The 17400-nt window shown below is 30.8% G+C and overlaps 1 protein-coding gene across 6 annotated transcripts in view; it reads left to right on the forward strand.

Annotated features, from left to right (window-relative positions):
- Positions 1-17400, forward strand: part of LOC143068891 (1-phosphatidylinositol 4,5-bisphosphate phosphodiesterase classes I and II-like) — a 110509-nt gene that overhangs the window by 38906 nt on the left and 54203 nt on the right. For 4 of the 6 annotated variants that reach the window (XM_076243238.1, XM_076243239.1, XM_076243242.1 and 1 more), the window contains exons 7-12: positions 1936-1956; positions 5183-5283; positions 8223-8389; positions 15194-15340; positions 16211-16368; positions 16932-17011. In XM_076243238.1, the coding sequence (XP_076099353.1) occupies positions 1936-1956; positions 5183-5283; positions 8223-8389; positions 15194-15340; positions 16211-16368; positions 16932-17011 (674 nt within the window). The remainder of the gene's footprint in view (positions 1-1935; positions 1957-5182; positions 5284-8222; positions 8390-15193; positions 15341-16210; positions 16369-16931; positions 17012-17400) is intronic. The other 2 variants (XM_076243240.1, XM_076243243.1) reach the window with 1 other exon arrangement.

Raw genomic sequence — 17400 nt, forward strand, 5'->3', positions numbered from 1 at the left:
AGTCTTTTGAATTACTTCTGTCTCAAAAATAAAGAAAAGAAATAAATGTTGAGTATGTGTTGCATCTGCTACACATAAGTTCTGCAAAATGTTAGCATTCCGAAATAAATTGAGCAAATTTTCTTTTGATTCTGACATCAATTCAATATAATTTCAGGTTGAATTTTTATAGAAAAAAAAAACATCACTTTTATTAACCGACTCAAGATTCTTAATGGTTCAACATTGTAGGTTCTAGTAATATATTCTTTTTTTTTTTGCTGTCCAAACTTTTTCTATCAAGCATACCTAATGATGATTACTCAACAATTGTAATATGAATATCCGTAACTTCCTGGTGTAGTGAAGGTCAAGTAGGGTCATGCACCTAAGCTGTGCAGTATTATTAACATTTAATGACTTGATTGTCCAATAACAATTACAAATATATTTTCTAGGTCAAATTTTTTATTTATTTTTTTCTCCATAATATTTGTACCAATATTTCTATCTTTTCTTCTACTCTCATCTTTTATCATTTCATCATGCAGGTAAGACATATATCTGTGTCCACAGATTATTCCAATAATTTCTTGGCAGATTTATATGAACCTAAGTTTCTGTATTGAGATAATATTTCGACCTTAAAGAACTTCCAGGCAATCAATTCAGATATATGCACATGTTTAAAACAGTACAGGTAAATTAAACAAATAAGCACTATTTATATAGTTTTTCAAAAGTGCATTTGGTTTGAAGAACATATAGTATAAACAATTTTCTAGAGTATTTGAAGTGTCAGTGTATTATTACTGAATATAGATAAAATAATAACACCTGGTATATCAATATAATACTTTTCAACATGACATCAAGATTTCTGATCATATTCATGAGATATCAATTTTTGCGGATTTCGAGGGAATAACTAGTCCATGGATTTAAATGGTCAACTAAGTACACATTTTCCATTGCTTTGTGTGCAGACTTTTTTTTCATCTTTTTTTTACATACCCCTACCTACCTGCCAACGGTTTTAACTTTTAAGGGGTTAAATATGCAAACTTGAGCAAAACAATCTGCAGTATGATATAAATATTTTTGTCAGAACCTTCCTTCTCTATTTTGCAATAATGACACTGAGTACATGTGATAAACTTATACATGTAGTTCAGAGTTTTAGAATTTTAGAATTTCTCTCTCTCTTACTAAATATTTAAAAATTTATACTAAAAATTTAATTGAATTCTGTTTGTTCTATAATAATAACTCAAAGCTCACTATATTTATTACAAAGGAATTTTGAGGATAAAATTTTGTTTAAGATGAAAGACTTAATATTAAAATTAGAAGATGTGGTATGATTGCCAATGTGTCAACTCTTGTTGTGTCAAGACCATTGTATAGCTTTCAACAGTGAGTAAACCTAGAAAAACTGGAAACACGAAAAGTTGTAGGAGACATAAATAAAACAGGCAAATGAATCATTGTGGCTTTTTTATGTAAATTGACCAATAGATTTGTAAGTTGATGTTATATTTTTTGCATGGAAATATATTCAAGGCATTCTTTCTACCCTGTCAAAAAGTAAATGCTAACGTGTCGCCAGTATACTTAATTTGCGACCATCAAATCCCCAATTGATGCTGTTGGAGCTTAAAATAAAATACAGTTATCTCCTAATTTCATGCTTCATCAACAATTTTTAAAGAATTTATATTTAGATTAGGTTGTAATGGTGTGTTATTTACAATTATGGTGATGCTTATGTAGCAATCTGTTGTGAAAAAAAGTGTGCTCCCCTTAATAATATTAGTTGTCATGATTTTTTTTGGGGAAAACAAGGTACATACATGTATTTAGGTAATATTAGATATATTTTTATGGTTTTTGGAGTAACCATTAATTTATGTGAAACTCCTCATAATTCTATAGTACTTAGTTATTCTCTAACAGATGGATAGCGAATTAATAAAGGTAACAAAAAACTAACTGCATGTCAGCATGGAAGACTTTCAATCTTACTTTAATTATTACATAAAATCTGAAAGTATTTGATAGTGAGATTATGGATAGTGTTAGAAAATTTAACGGGGATTGCTGCCATGTAGCTCTGACTAAGCATGCAGTTTGTTTTAATTAGTATTTCGTTATTTATTGACCATAATGTGATTCCCTTAATTAGTGTACCGTTCCCGCGTCAATATGCATCCTTGTATCAGAGTATTTTCCATTGTACTAAATTTGTCCCCTTTTTTGTGAAATTTCCTCAAATTCCTTATTGAAAGGTAAGTTTGTTTTACTTATCAGCGACTAAGTTCACAAAAAATCTTATGAGAAAAATATTTGTAAGTTATGAACATTTCTGTATAACTTACGATAAATTTTTATTATAAGAATTTTTGTGAACAGAGTGTGAGAACAAGAAAACATTTAAATTATTGTGTGACATGTAAACTGTGCCGTCAGAAGGAATATTTCACCCTTGTAGAGAAGGGAGTTTATTGTAATGCGTTTTCATGTTGTACTCCTGACCAACATTTTGTATTAACTTTTATAATGTTTCATCGATATGACTTGATGTTGTTTTAATTGTTCAACAAAATAATTAAGATGTAAAGACTTTAGGAATCCGTATCGTATTGAAGATCTTCTAGGCATTGGTTCACTATATGTAAAACACTAAAAAGAACACAATTTATTTCAGCCAAGGTTCTGTGTCAATGATAAGCCTATAAGGGTTGCACATACCTAAATATCTGTTCCTTTTGTCATAAATTCATTTGCAAACTTTTTTAGGTATCAGGTAGTTACAACCAAGTAATGAAGTACCGGGTAAAAGGAAATTTCATGATTTAGGGAAAATATTTTTATGCAAACATATTGCCCAACTATCCATTTCCACAAACTATGGTATAAAACTATGGTATATATCAACCTTTTAGAAAGAACACTTAAGTACCTTAGTAACAGGCAACCTTATTGCACGAATGTAATCTACTACCCCTATATTTAATGTCCACTTTGACCCTCCATACAATGAGATTATGCTATTCACCCTTGAACCATTTCAAAATTCAACTTCTGTCCTTGATATGTAATTTGCATTGTGTTACCTTAGCAGCTTTGAAAAATAACTTTTGAACCAATAAGATAGTATATGTAAATTTCCCATAATACAACATAATTTCAGAAAAGTTCATTTTTGGAAAAGGTGTTATGCATTCAAGGCTACCATGTAATGATTTAACAGTTGGTTTTTAAGAAAAAAGTTAAGAAAGAATATGCGAAAATATGGTAAAGCCTTTCATAAACTTTGCTGTCCTAAGCAAAATAAATGTAGAAATATCATCGAATTGTAAACATTGATGATTCTCTTGGATATCACCATTAGAAGTAATATTGTCACATGACTTTAGTCACCGACCATCTTCCTGTCTGTTTTACATGTAGGAGTAAATTCATTGGAAAGTACAAAAAATTTCATGAAATCCCAGTTGTAGTACACTGAAATAGTTAGTCAAAAAGCTGGACATGAATTTATCGCAAATACTTTTGATGTGAATTTAAGAGAAGGCTCTATGTTGTCATATTTGACGTAGAGTAAATATCGAAGATTATTTCAACATAAAGCTTTGAGATACTTTGGTATGATATTAATTAAAGTTTTAATATTTCAACTTTAATATTTTTTTCAATTTTCTTCAAGGTAACATAATAGAGTTAAGTAATGTTCATATTGCATTTTTGGACGGCGATGACCTGAGTGTTACGATTTTTTTCAGGGTCAAATTTCAGACGAGTCAACAAAAGAATGATATTAAAATTTCTGTAATACATACAATCGTGAACTTGTTATTTGCCGAAAGTGTATTCTTACAAAAGATTTGATTAAAAACCTACTTATGGCTTACAAGCCAGTAAATGTCAAAACAATTTTACTACAATACAACAATGTCTAAATGAGATATCAATTTCAGCTGTATTAAACATGAGAGAAATAATATATAGGATATCCTTAGTAATTGTAACTCATTAGGTCCTTAATTGGCAGGAGAAATACCAATAAACCATATGTATATTTAATAATAGGTGAAGTAATAACTAGAAATCGTTTATATTTTATTATCCAATAATCCTTTTCGTAACAAATTTATTGTCCAATAATCCTTGTTGTAACAAATAGATTCCAGGTTATCACATTTTGTCAAACAAAAACTTCAGTTTTAATGCATGTCTAAACATACGATCTCTTATTGAATATTCTTTGATCTACTAAACTTTTTTTCATTTTTCTCTTTTAATATACAGGTTAACATTCTGTGATGTTTTTTTTAATTTAAATATTTGTATTTTTTTGCTTTAATATTTGCATGTCATTCTACTGGAATGTCTCTTTTTTATTTGAAAATAAATATACTTTCAAAAGGGTGGGAGGAGAATTTGCAATGCAGGTAAATGTCAGATAACAGGGTTGAGAAAAAATCCTGTTATCTTGTACCTCTCACAGAAAGAAAATCTAAATTTTAGGGGACATATGAAAACCTATAAATACTTGATATGCCAAATACCGTATCAACCAAGGGTTGAAATAACAGTATTTTTATCTATGTATTGAAGTGTCATATAAGAATTTCAAATATATCCAAAGAAATCCTTTGATCCAGGTTAAACAATGTGTTTTTATTTTAGGCACTGTCTTTAAATTGAAGTAAATTCAAATTATTTTTTACACATTTGTGGACCTTTTGCAGCAAAATAATGCAAAGGAACTGAATTGTCTTTTACTGAATTTATGGAAAGAAAAAAGAAAATCCTATATTTTCTGGTGACTACATTTTTAGGTCTGGTTATTTTTAGAAAGGATCAGATTTGTCAGGACCTAACGATTCCCCTGTGACCAACTCCTGCTAATCCTTTATATGTTGTTCTGTAGCGTTTAATTATTTAGATTCTTCAGTTTATCATCATTGATTTGAACTTTTACTTGACCTACTTTTAGTTCAGTTTCAGTTAAATGACACATAATATAGAACAATGCTAATTTCTGTAACAAATTTTCACAAAACTTATTTTTGCATGAATTAACACTGCAATATAATTTTCGTCAATAGTTAGTGATAATTTCATATTGTGTAATATAATGTTGATATACCTGCCCTCGATTAATGTCTAAAGTATGATTTTATGTATCTCTTTGCAGCACGAAACGATAGATCCCAATACATTCAGCTTTGACATGTTCTTTCACTTTTACCGACAATTGGTGGGACGAACTGAAGTTGATAAAGTGTTTGATGAAAGGTATGTTAAATGGCTAAGATATGATTGATGGTCATAATGTTGGTGTCATGTGGGGAGATCCATAATTCTAGGAAAAGGGAGGTGGGGGTCATAATTTGTAAAGGTAAAAATGGTGGAGAGTTGAGAGAGCTAATTTTAAAAAAAGTTTCACTAGCCTGTAAACTATGAGGTTGTGAGTTTGAACCCTACACATATCAGGTTTATCAGTTTTACAGCCTTATGTCAGTGATCTCTCTGTTTCTTTCTCCACCAATACAATCTGACCATAACTATATAGGCAATAGTGGTTCAAGTGAGGTTAAACACCAACATTCAATCCATTAGAATCAGAATCACTAGTATTAGTTTTGTGAAGAAAATGTCACCTGTTATCATGAAAATTTTGTGAAGGGTCACAATATCACCAGTAATCATGATTTTATTGTAAAGGGTCACAATATCACCAGTAATCATGATTGTATTGTAAAGGGTCACAATATCACCAGTAATCATGAAAATTTTGTGAAGGGTCACAATATCACCAGTAATCATGATTTTATTGTAAAGGGTCACAATATCACCAGTAATCATGATTGTATTGTAAAGGGTCACAATATCACCAGTAATCATGAAAATTTTGTGAAGGGTCACAATATCAGAAGTAATAAGGATAGTTTGTGAAGGATCACAATATCACCAGTAAACATGATTGTATTGTAAAGGGTCACAATATCACCAGTAATCATGATTGTATTGTAAAGGGTCACAATATCACCAGTAATCATGATTGTATTGTAAAGGGTCACAATATCACCAGTAATCATGAAAATTTTGTGAAGGGTCACAATATCACCAGTAATCATGATTGTATTGTAAAGGGTCACAATATCACCAGTAATCATGATTGTATTGTAAAGGGTCACAATATCACCAGTAATCATGAAAATTTTGTGAAGGGTCACAATATCACAAGTAATAAGGATAGTTTGTGAAGGATCACAATATCACCAGTAAACATGATTGTATTGTAAAGGGTCACAATATCACCAGTAATCGTGATTGTATTGTAAAGGGTCACAATATCACCAGTTATCATGAAAGTTTGTGAAGGGTCACAATATCACCAGTAATCATGAAAGTTTGTGAAGGATCACAATATCACAAGTAATAAGGATAGTTTGTGAAGGATCACAACATCACCAGTAATGATGAAAGTTTTGTGAAGGGCCATAATATCATCAGTAATCATTATAGTTATATGAAGGGCCACAATATCACCTGTTATCAAGATTATTTTGTGAAGGGCACCCAAAATATCACCTGAGTAATCATTATAGATTGTTATAGTTTTGTGAAGAATATCACCAGTAATCATAGCTTTGTGAAAGGTGGCAATATCACCAGTAATCATGATAGTTTTGTGAACAATCACACTATCACAAGTAATCTATGATTGCTTTGGGATTTCTTGATCACGATTACATTTTTGATAATAAAGAAAAAATATATATAATAATAAAAAGAAATCCTGTTTAAGTTGATAACTGGACTCCACTGTTATTTGATTCAAGATGTTTTAATTTTTTTAATACAGGATCCTGAAATGTTGCTTTTATTTAATTTCATAATATTAAACTATTTTGTATATGTTATAAACTTTTCTCAAAATAAATTGATATACATTATAAAATATATTACATAAATTTACAATGTTTCTTCGTTTATATAGTTATACAATCTGATAAAATCATGAACCAGTATAAACTCAAGGTCAAATTGAAGTTATTAACTGTCCATCAATGTGATTGTTTATTTGAAAACAACATTACTTATATGAAGTTAGAGTGTTTATGACACATAATATTTAAGTGAAAATTTGTGGGACATCTATGTTTATGTTTATGCACCACTGTTAAGTGGCTTAAGGGCACTAAGTGCAGGGGCAGATCCAGCCATTTTAAAAAGGGGGTTCATAACCCAGGACAAAAGGGGGGGGGTACCAACTACATGTCTCCATTCAAATGCATTGATCGTCCAAAAGTAAGGGGGGGGTTCCAATCCCCAGGAATCTCCCCTCTGGATACACGCCTGAAGTGTGTGTAACCTATGTTCTGGTATCATTCCATCCTTTTGAAATGAATTACAATCCCATTCCACATCAAAAAGTTCATGTTTTCAGTTATGCCTGAGTGAATAAAGGGAGATATAGATTTTGAGCTGATCTTTTTTTTTTTTTTACTTATAATGCTGTTACATAGAAATAAGGAAATGTAGTATGAGTGCCAATGAGACGACTCTCCATCCAAGTCACAATTTGTAAAAAGTAAACCATTATAGATCAAAGTACATCCTTTAACGCATAGCCTTGGCTTACACGGAACAGCAAGCTCCAAGGAGCCCCAAAATGACAATTCAGTCAGGAAAACCAAAGGTCTCATCTTTCTAATATATGAGAAACACTTATGAAGCAAATCAACAGGTTCCTATGTCATATACTGTGGATTTATGAATATTAGTTGAATACCAATTTTTAATATAAAATTTCTTTTGGCTTATATGCAGACTTTTGGAAAACCACAAAATCAGCTAAGCACCGAAATACAATTTTTCCTCAGACCATGAAAATTTATACCCACAAAAATAAATAAATCCACAGTACCTTTAAACATGATGTACTGATTATCATTGCTTTTCATTCTGGAAGATTTATTTTTAACAGAATTGTTCTCTTACACACGAGGCATGCTTCTACACAATTACATTTATCAAAATCTCAATTAGGGTACAGGGATACAATTTTTTTTTTAAATGCATCTGCAATTTAGTGAATTTTCTCCGAAGGAATTGCTTGAAACTGGAAAAGTACATTTTTTTATTTTATACTGGTTCATGTTATCTATTAAAATTGAACCTTTTTCAAATAAGAATGTGTATTAAACTTTTATATTGTTCATTTTTAGTGGTGCAAAGAAAAAGCCAATTTTAACAGTGAATCAGTTTTGGCAGTTTTTAAATAGAGAACAAAGGGATCCTAGACTAAATGAAATTCTGTACCCACATTGTACACCGGCAATGGCTCAGGAATACATATCTAAGTATGAAACAAAAGTAGGAATGGCAGAAAGAGGTAAGAAAATTCTTATTTACATATTTTTATAAAAGCATATACTTTGTGTTTTTGAAAATACTTGACCAGAAAGCATATTTAGAAACAACTGTTTAGCTAAAGTTATTACTATAGACCTTGTATGTTTGTTATGTGGATTAGCAGTTTAATTGAGTACATCATAAATGCATATAGGTTCGGTATATACACATACATGTATTAGCTGAAAGTGCAGTCATTTTGAGATGGCATTATGGGTTTTATATCTATATAGTACAAATAATCATATATAGACAATAAAGTTTGTTTAGTCGTGAAGTTGTGAAATGTAAATTTGTGTATATAGTACCGTATATCATATATGTGAATTTTTACGTGAATATTTAAAGAGCCTCCTGTAGATCATGCTGAGTAGATAGCAGTTTCAAATAGAATTTTTGATCATTTTGTGCAAAAGCTGTTCATTATAGCATATTTATACTATTTGTGTAAAGACAGTTCATCATACATGTAGCACATTGATACATATGCAAAAGTTGTTCATTATATCATATGTATGAATTAAAATAAAAGCAATTCATTTTGGTACATTTATACATTTTGTGCATATATATATATATATATATCGTATTTCTCTAATTCTTTGTCAAGTTTTCCCTTTCTGCACCCATTGTATAAAAAAATTTAATTAACATGTGGTTCGTTTGATCTCAGTTTTTCATTGGTTAAAATCCGATTGTGACGTCGACTTTTCTTGTTTTCCTCTGAATTTCCTAATATGACGGCATGAAAAAAGGCAACCATGCCTGATGACGTCACATAGAAAGAACACATCTTTTTGCAGATCAATCACAAAGAAGGAATAAGTTTGCCTGCGTATTGTTTGAAAATCATTAGAGAAACAGATTCTACCACCAAATCTCGTGTAATACCATATTTATCCACTCTTGACAGTTAAATTTTAAATTTGAAAATTTAACTGTCTCGAGTGGATAAATGTCGTATCACACTCAATGTAGTGGTAGAATCTATATGTATACATTTCATGCAAAGACAGTTCATTCTAGCACATTTATACATTTTGTGCAAAAGCAGTTTGTTATAGCACATTCATTTATTTATTTATTAATGCAAACACAATTCATAATAGCATTTGTATACTTTTTGTGCAAAAGCAGTTTACAATTGCACATATATACATTTTTCTTGAATAGTACATGTGTAATTCCTTATAACACATTTAAACATTTTGTGAAAAGGTTGTTATATAACACATTTATAAATTTTGTGAAAAAGCAATTCATAATTGCACATAAAAGTTATTTATACATTTTATGCAAAAGCAGTTCATTATAGCATATTTATACATATTATGCGAAAGCAATTCATGATAGCACATGTTTATGCAAAAACAATTCACAATAGCACATTCATACATTTATGCAAAAGCAGTTTATTATAGCACATCTATACATTTTATGCAAAAAAGGTTCATGATAGCACATTTATCTATTATGTACAAGAGCAGTACATTTACATTGAGCACATGTGTTATTAAGTAGACTCAACAAATGTTTTGATTTGCTCAGCAGTAGTGATTTGATGTTTTACACATATAGAATCTACACAGAAGCACTTAGATGTCTAATCTTGAGTGTGTATTCAGCTTTAAAATAGTTTGTAGAACCACTGAATGGTGTGCTAAAGCGACTTTTAAGCCAATGTGAAGTTACCTTACAGAAAATAATCATTATTAATTTTCATGCCATTGTGAATTTTACATTGCATATTTTAATCGTCTTTTCTGCTCATGTTATTTTTTGCATAGATGCAGTTTATTGGAAATGTTGACTATACAGGGTTAGGAAAATTCTGAATTTGTCTAGTAATTGCCTTTTTAAACTTCATATAAATTCAGATGCATACATGTATTATATAGTCTCCTTAAATTTTGTGAACATTTGCTGAGTTAGATTTTGACAGATAAGTGTTTAAAGTTTTAAGTATTGTCTAATGCATTACATTTATTTTAATGTTTTTTAGTTATTTTACAACTAAAATTATGTAAATTTTAACCAAATTTTAGAAAGTTGTAAATTATATTTTGAATGTCCATACATAAATATTTATAATATCTGGTTCAAATTAATTGAACTTAGTTGATTAACACTAGTACAGTATAAGATTTGCAATTTGGTCTCTGAAAAAACTAACAAGATATTATGCTATTTGTTATAATTCTGCCTAAAAATCTCAAACAAAAAGAAGGAACTTTATATTATGAAAACAATGTTCAGGTAGATACATATGAAATGATACAGAGTTATGTTAAAATTCACATGATGTACTTTACTTTTTTATTTGATTTTGAAACAGATTATGAGTTTTCCTTAAAAGTAATGACTAAAAAATTGTCCTTGAGTTTTGATGCACAGCCATCGGTAATGTCAACAACAACAAAATAAATAAAATTAGCATACAAAATAAATTATTTGTAAAAGTGCAGTTGATGCTGATGTAGGATAACCTAGACATACAAATCTATTTCTTATAACATAAATATAACAAATAAATAATCTTTTTCTCATATTTAAACCACTTATTGGAAGTTATATCTTTGTAGTCATTCAATCAAAAAACTTTCGTAAAGAAAGTGAATCTTTACATTTCATTTTTTAGTGCAATCTGTCTTATATTCACCTCATTTTTATGCACTTTTTCTCACATCATCATATTTATTGTTTAGCCGAGGAAGGTAAGAGGCATGTTTAAATGTGGCATGAGTTTAGACTAGACAGTCTTACAATACACCATCCTGTTTGCTCACCTGGTTTAAAGGATAGTCTGCATTCCCGATTTGTCCATCTAGGATAGATGAAAAATTTGTGTTTAATACATCCTGCCCTACCTCACAGGAAGTCACAATCCTCACTTTTTTATCTGGTTAATAAATGTCTTGATATTGAGGACAATTTAAGCCCTTCTTCCTTGAAGCTATGAACAGTCTTTGATCCTCACCATATTCTTGAATACATAGTATTTTTGCCATCATGAGTTATCACTATAAACCCTGAAAAAGTCCATTCCCCGAAAAAGCTGTTCAAAACTAAGATGATATTACCAGACTTTTGCAACCATTTCCGTGACTTTGAATAACACTGATTTTACAAGGTCTTGAGTTTGAACTCTGTGAATCAAACTTTGTATTAGACTAAGAAACAAATTATAATATTTGATATGCTAGATAAGAGGTACAGTCTAAATGAAGTGGTATGATTGGCCATGAGACAACTTTCCACATTAGACCAAATGACTCAGAACTATAGGTCACCTTACAGCCAAGTCTACCAATTCTTGTGTTTATTCCTATATAGTTTGTTAAGCATGAAATATTTGCCACTGGAAGTTAAGCAAACAACATTCAAACAATGTAAAAAGAGGCAATACCAGTTTTAGACTTGTAACATACTCCTATGAATCAATTATGACAGTCCTCATTTTTATGGGATATCCCATTGCATCCACATTAACAGCAGGATTGTTGTCTTATAAGGCATATAGTGTCCTAAGGAACCTGTTGTTCAGTGGTTGTCATTTAACATGGTTCATAAGTCTTTCTCAATAGTTTTCCTGTTTGAATGGTCTTACACTAGTTATTTTGGGGCCATTTATAGCTTGCTGTCCAGTGTGAGCCAAGGCTCTTTGTTAAAGGCTGTACTTTGACCTGTAATGGTTTTTCTTTCTTTTACAAATTGTGACTTGAATTTATAGTTGTCATTGGCACTCATACCACATCTTCTTATATCCATAACCTAAGTGTGTGAAAGTTGCGATACATGGTGACAAATGGGTGTATTGTAAGCTGTGAGTTTGATAAATAATTCGCATTGATTATCAATGTTCATAATTTCTATCTAATTTTTAAGTTGAAAGGTCAAATGTCACCATATATTAGTATAGAATTTAATACAGCACCGGAGCATGGTCTTATTCCTCATTTTCATCATAAATAACATTTTTATTTTGCCGTATTTTATTTTCATGGTTTTTTTTTTATAGATTAGTTATTTTTATGGTTCTTTATTAAAAAGAATATTAGATATTTTTATTTACATTCTACACACTATATATCATTCTTTTTGTTATCATAGATTTAGAAAGAAAAACAAATGGACCTGTATCAGTAGATTATTTAAAAACAAGTATTTGATATTAAATGATATCAAATATCAGTGGGATGTTATAATAGTTTATTACTTTGTAGTTTAAGGGTACAAGGTCAAATAGATTTTTTTTGTGTGGTCCACAAATCTGACTAACTGTTTAATTACCATTTATTGACAAGGTGATTTTGGAATGGTTTCTCTCTGGTAAAAAATTGGTGTAAAAAGAATTCAAAGAAATGCTAACCAACTATCCTATTGTCTGATTTGTATTACCAATAAAAAAGAGGACATACATGTACTTTTGTGCATTTAATTCAGGTAGCAAACAGCGGTCATTATTATTTAAATATAAATTTTTAGCAAATCGTTCTGTAAGGGAATTTAGAACATTTTAATGGTTTTCCTGGATTAATCTTCAACTGTTATTCTTGAAAACCAAAGAGGCCAGAAACAATAGCTGACTATCTTATGGTCATTTTTACCTGACAAATTTTGGTACTTAAGTTGTAATGAATACCCTAAAAATATGTGGAATGCATCAATGAGATAGCAACCCAACAATAAAGAACAACTTTCTTGATTAGATAAAAAAAAATCACATCCTTTTTGTCCACTTGCTTTCCCAGTAAAATGTCTTTGAATATAATCTGTTATTACTACTTTAACGTCAGGTAAGGGAGCTACCATTTGATTTTTATGGGGGGGGGGGGGGGGGGGGGCTAGGAGGAAAAATTTTGTCCTGCCTTTTTTTTTAGCTGTAATCTCTGTCCTGCCTTTTTATTTTTCACTCTGTTCGGTCCTGCCTTTTTTTTTAGTGTATCCTGACTTTTTTTTACCTAAATTGTCGTTCTGACTTTTTTTTTTGCAAGTGTCTCATCCTGCCTTTTTTTTTTAACTCAAAACTCCTGTCCTGCCTATTTTTTTCAAATTTCATCCTAGCCCCCCCATAAAAATTAAATGGTAGCTCCCTAAAGTATATATACTAAAATTTCAAACATTGTTTGCAAGAGATGAATAATTATGGGAGATATTGATCTGTTAGCATGATTAAGGCCTTGAGGGAATTATCAAAGTCATGCAATTTTAATGTCCAGTATAAAATATGGCCTTGGGATAAGTCAATGTATTATTAAATTTTATAATCTGTGTATTCTCTCTATCAATCATTATAAGGACTGATCAAAATTAACCTTTCTGATGAATGTCATGATTTAGTTATATTTAGTAAAGGATTCATATTTTATTAGCAGTAAAACAACAGTTGGAAAAATCTGTTGGTCCTTTTAATAGAGAGGGGTCAAAGAATTTTCTTCTTGAATTTGAATTGGGTTGTTTAATATTGCAGGAACTTATAAGTGACAAGCCAGTTAAATCAGCAAGAACTCTGGATTTAATTAAAGTGTGATGTGAGAATAAACACATTATTTTCACCGGAATTCTATTACTTGCAATTATTTTCTCTGCAATTTGTGATAAAACCCCATCCTACCCTATTGCTCTTACACTTCACTTCAATTTTTGAATACTTTTGATGGACTATTATTATCTATCAAGAATTTGGAAGGACTTGCATTTCACTATGCATTTTTGATATTCCATGCCTTTAAAATGTATAAGGAAGTTGCATTTTCAATTTAGATAAAAATATTGAATTTAGATCAAATACCTAACTGTACAGGCTGCATATAGATGCAACATTGGAATCCAGTTCCGTTGACCCTATGAAGGTCATGAAATGGAGTAATGAAAAAATGATTTATCTTCAAATAAAATATGTTTTATGGGTTTATTGGTTTAAAAAGGAGAATGTTTAGTCAGGGTAAAATTGTGTTAGTAAGTTTTGAAAATACCCCCAAAAAATCCAAGCAATTCTACACTTCAAACCACTAAATTCTTTTCTTTTTATAAAAGATGTGGATTTATTTGTTCTCATATTCTTAAGTTGTTCTCTGTTCAAAAAAGAGGATGACCATTGCAACTTATACACATAAAAAGATGAAAGGGACCACCTTTTAAGCAACATAGAATTTGCAATAATATTATCACTAAGATTTTATTTTTTTTCTTGACAGATGTATTGAATTAACAATCTAGAAATACAATACATTCATAATTATTCTCTACCTAGAGCTTGTTTCACAACTTTCTTACTACTATTATATTGTTATCCAATCTAATTAAAAACCGATCTCTCATCGCTCCTGTTTCTGATATGTCGCGTGGGAGATCTAACGAAACCGGCTTTGAGGTCACATCTGAGTGAACTAAAAGTTATGAATTTATAATGATATGCAAATGAGTTGACGACCTATTAATAAGCCAATCAAAAAAGTTTATGAATTATTTTGACTGACGATTTCGTCGTAAATGAAATGAGTTACATCCCTTTACCTTACGTTAAACTTTCAAGATCGTGGAAGACTCAATTTCATTGGTCGAAAAAGACACACCTACAAGGTCACTCACATATGACCTCAAAGCGGGTTTCGACATATCAGAAACAGGAGCGATGAGAGATCGGTTTTTAATTAGATTGATTGTTATCATTAGTGATACTAACTTGATCATGAAAAAGGAGTGATTTTTCATGTTAAATATGCATGAAAATGACAAATGACCATTTGAATCTCTGACATATTTCTTTTTTTTCTGGTTACAGGCAATGTGACCCAAGAGGGATTTCTTAAGTTTCTGATGGGAGAAGAGAACAATGTGGTAGCTCCAGAACTGTTGGATCTGAGTCAAGAAATGACACATCCCTTAGCTCACTACTTCATCAATTCTAGCCATAATACGTACTTAACAGGTATTTAATGATGAAGAACAAAAAATATGTCCCTTACTGCTAAATGGTAGGGGCTTGAATTGAATAATTATGCAAGATTTTCATGGACTATAATGTAAAGTACTACCTGCAAATGGAAAAGTTACAGTCAACATAAAAGATAATGAAATCCCTGTTTCGATCAATTTATTCAATGTTTAATCATTAAAAAACATTACAGCAGATTCCATTGAGTGTGTAGCGAAAGGTAATATCTTTGGTTAGCTTGCTTGTAAGCTGAACCGTGAAGTCATTATTAGGTCAGGTATACTACCCTCCTTTCAAAGTAGCATAGTCCAACAGACAGATAGATTAGTTATCTATTGGACTTGTCTATTCTTAGTGTAGGGTAGTTTACCTAACCTAACAATGATTTCACGGTTCAGCTAACAATCAAGCTAACCAACTATATTACCTTTAGCTACACACTCAATGGAATCCGCTGTAATATAAAATAGATTTTAGGATTTAGGATTTATTTAAAAAGAAATATAATTAATTATACACAATTTATCTATCTTTTTTTGGAAAGTTAAAAAAATTCAAATACCAAAATTTAGATTTTCATCAAGATTTCAAGGTTCATGGAACATGGTAATGAGCAACTAGAGTAAACTATGCACCCTTTTTTTTTTATATCCCTCTCCCTCCTTTCAAAAAGGAGTGGTATGCTGGTTCATAACTGTATAACACATTTCTGTCACATTTTTGAGAAATGGCTCTAAGCTTCATCTCTGTACATCATTTAGTGTAACTTTTTACAGTTCCTTTGTGAGTCTACTTTTTGAATGCATTTTATAATGAAAATTTAGTAAAACTTTCAATTTAAAGCTATCTTTATATATTGTGCAGGTCATCAGTTGACTGGTAGATCTTCCACTGAGATGTACCGACAGGTGTTACTGAGTGGGTGTCGCTGTATAGAGCTGGACTGTTGGGATGGGAGGAACAATGATGAGGAACCCATTATAACCCATGGCTATACAATGTGCACAGAAATTTATTTTAAGGTATGTCTTAACATAATGTGGAATTATTGAAGAAGCATGACTGATAAATAATGAATATGCACACAGTATGACATGTACAACAAACAAAAAGTAATTCTTATTGTTTGTCTTAAGAGTCTGTAACCAGGTCAAGTTTATCTAGTAAGATTTATGTGTAATGCATGAGGGTTTGAATGGGGTAAAAGGATTAAAGAATAATGCCCTTAAAAAATGAAGATTAGAGAATAACAGGCAAAACAAATGAAGATTAGAGAAAAAAGGGGTTAATTTTTTGAAGATTAGAGAAAAAAGGGGTGAAAATTAAATGTTTACAGAATAACAGACCCCCCCCCCCCCCATCCAGACCCTCATGCATAATATGGCCATGAAAGTTTGATTGTCAGTGTGTTTGTCTGGGGAATACTGAAGAATATTAAGGAGGTTACATAAATAAACAAAACAGCTAAAAGTTCAAAACATGCATAATTTTTAAGGGTCAATTCTAAAAGCATGTTCAAGCATAAAAGTTTAGTACTTATATATAAAAAAAAAATTTCATGATTACAATGACTTTTATTTTCTAGGAAGTAATAGAAGCCATAGCTGAAAGTGCCTTTAAAACATCAGAATATCCAGTCATACTATCATTTGAAAATCATTGCTCGTAAGTTGTTAGAGAAGTGGTAAGGGGTGATGATCATGTTTTCTGCATTGTAAAAAATTGCCGGAAAGTCAGTGTAAAATTGAGAATGAAAACAAGGAATTTTTCAAAGAGACAATTAATCAACCAATGAGCAGAGAACAGCAGAAGGCCACCAGTGGGTCTTCAATACAGCTAGAAAATCTCCCACCTGGAGGCATGCTTCATTTGACCTCTGAACAAAAACGAGTACTATTTCAGTGATAATTAACTTGGAAAAATATAAATGTACTAAAATTAAAAATCATACAAGAGTTACAAAGGCCAGAGGCCAGAGGCTCCTGACATGGGACAAGGCAAAAATGCGTCTGTGTAATATTTTTAAGGAGTGAGCACAGCAAAAAACTTTGAAA

The sequence above is a fragment of the Mytilus galloprovincialis genome, chromosome 3 (assembly GCF_965363235.1).
Source record: "Mytilus galloprovincialis chromosome 3, xbMytGall1.hap1.1, whole genome shotgun sequence".
Lineage (NCBI taxonomy): Eukaryota > Metazoa > Mollusca > Bivalvia > Mytilida > Mytilidae > Mytilus > Mytilus galloprovincialis.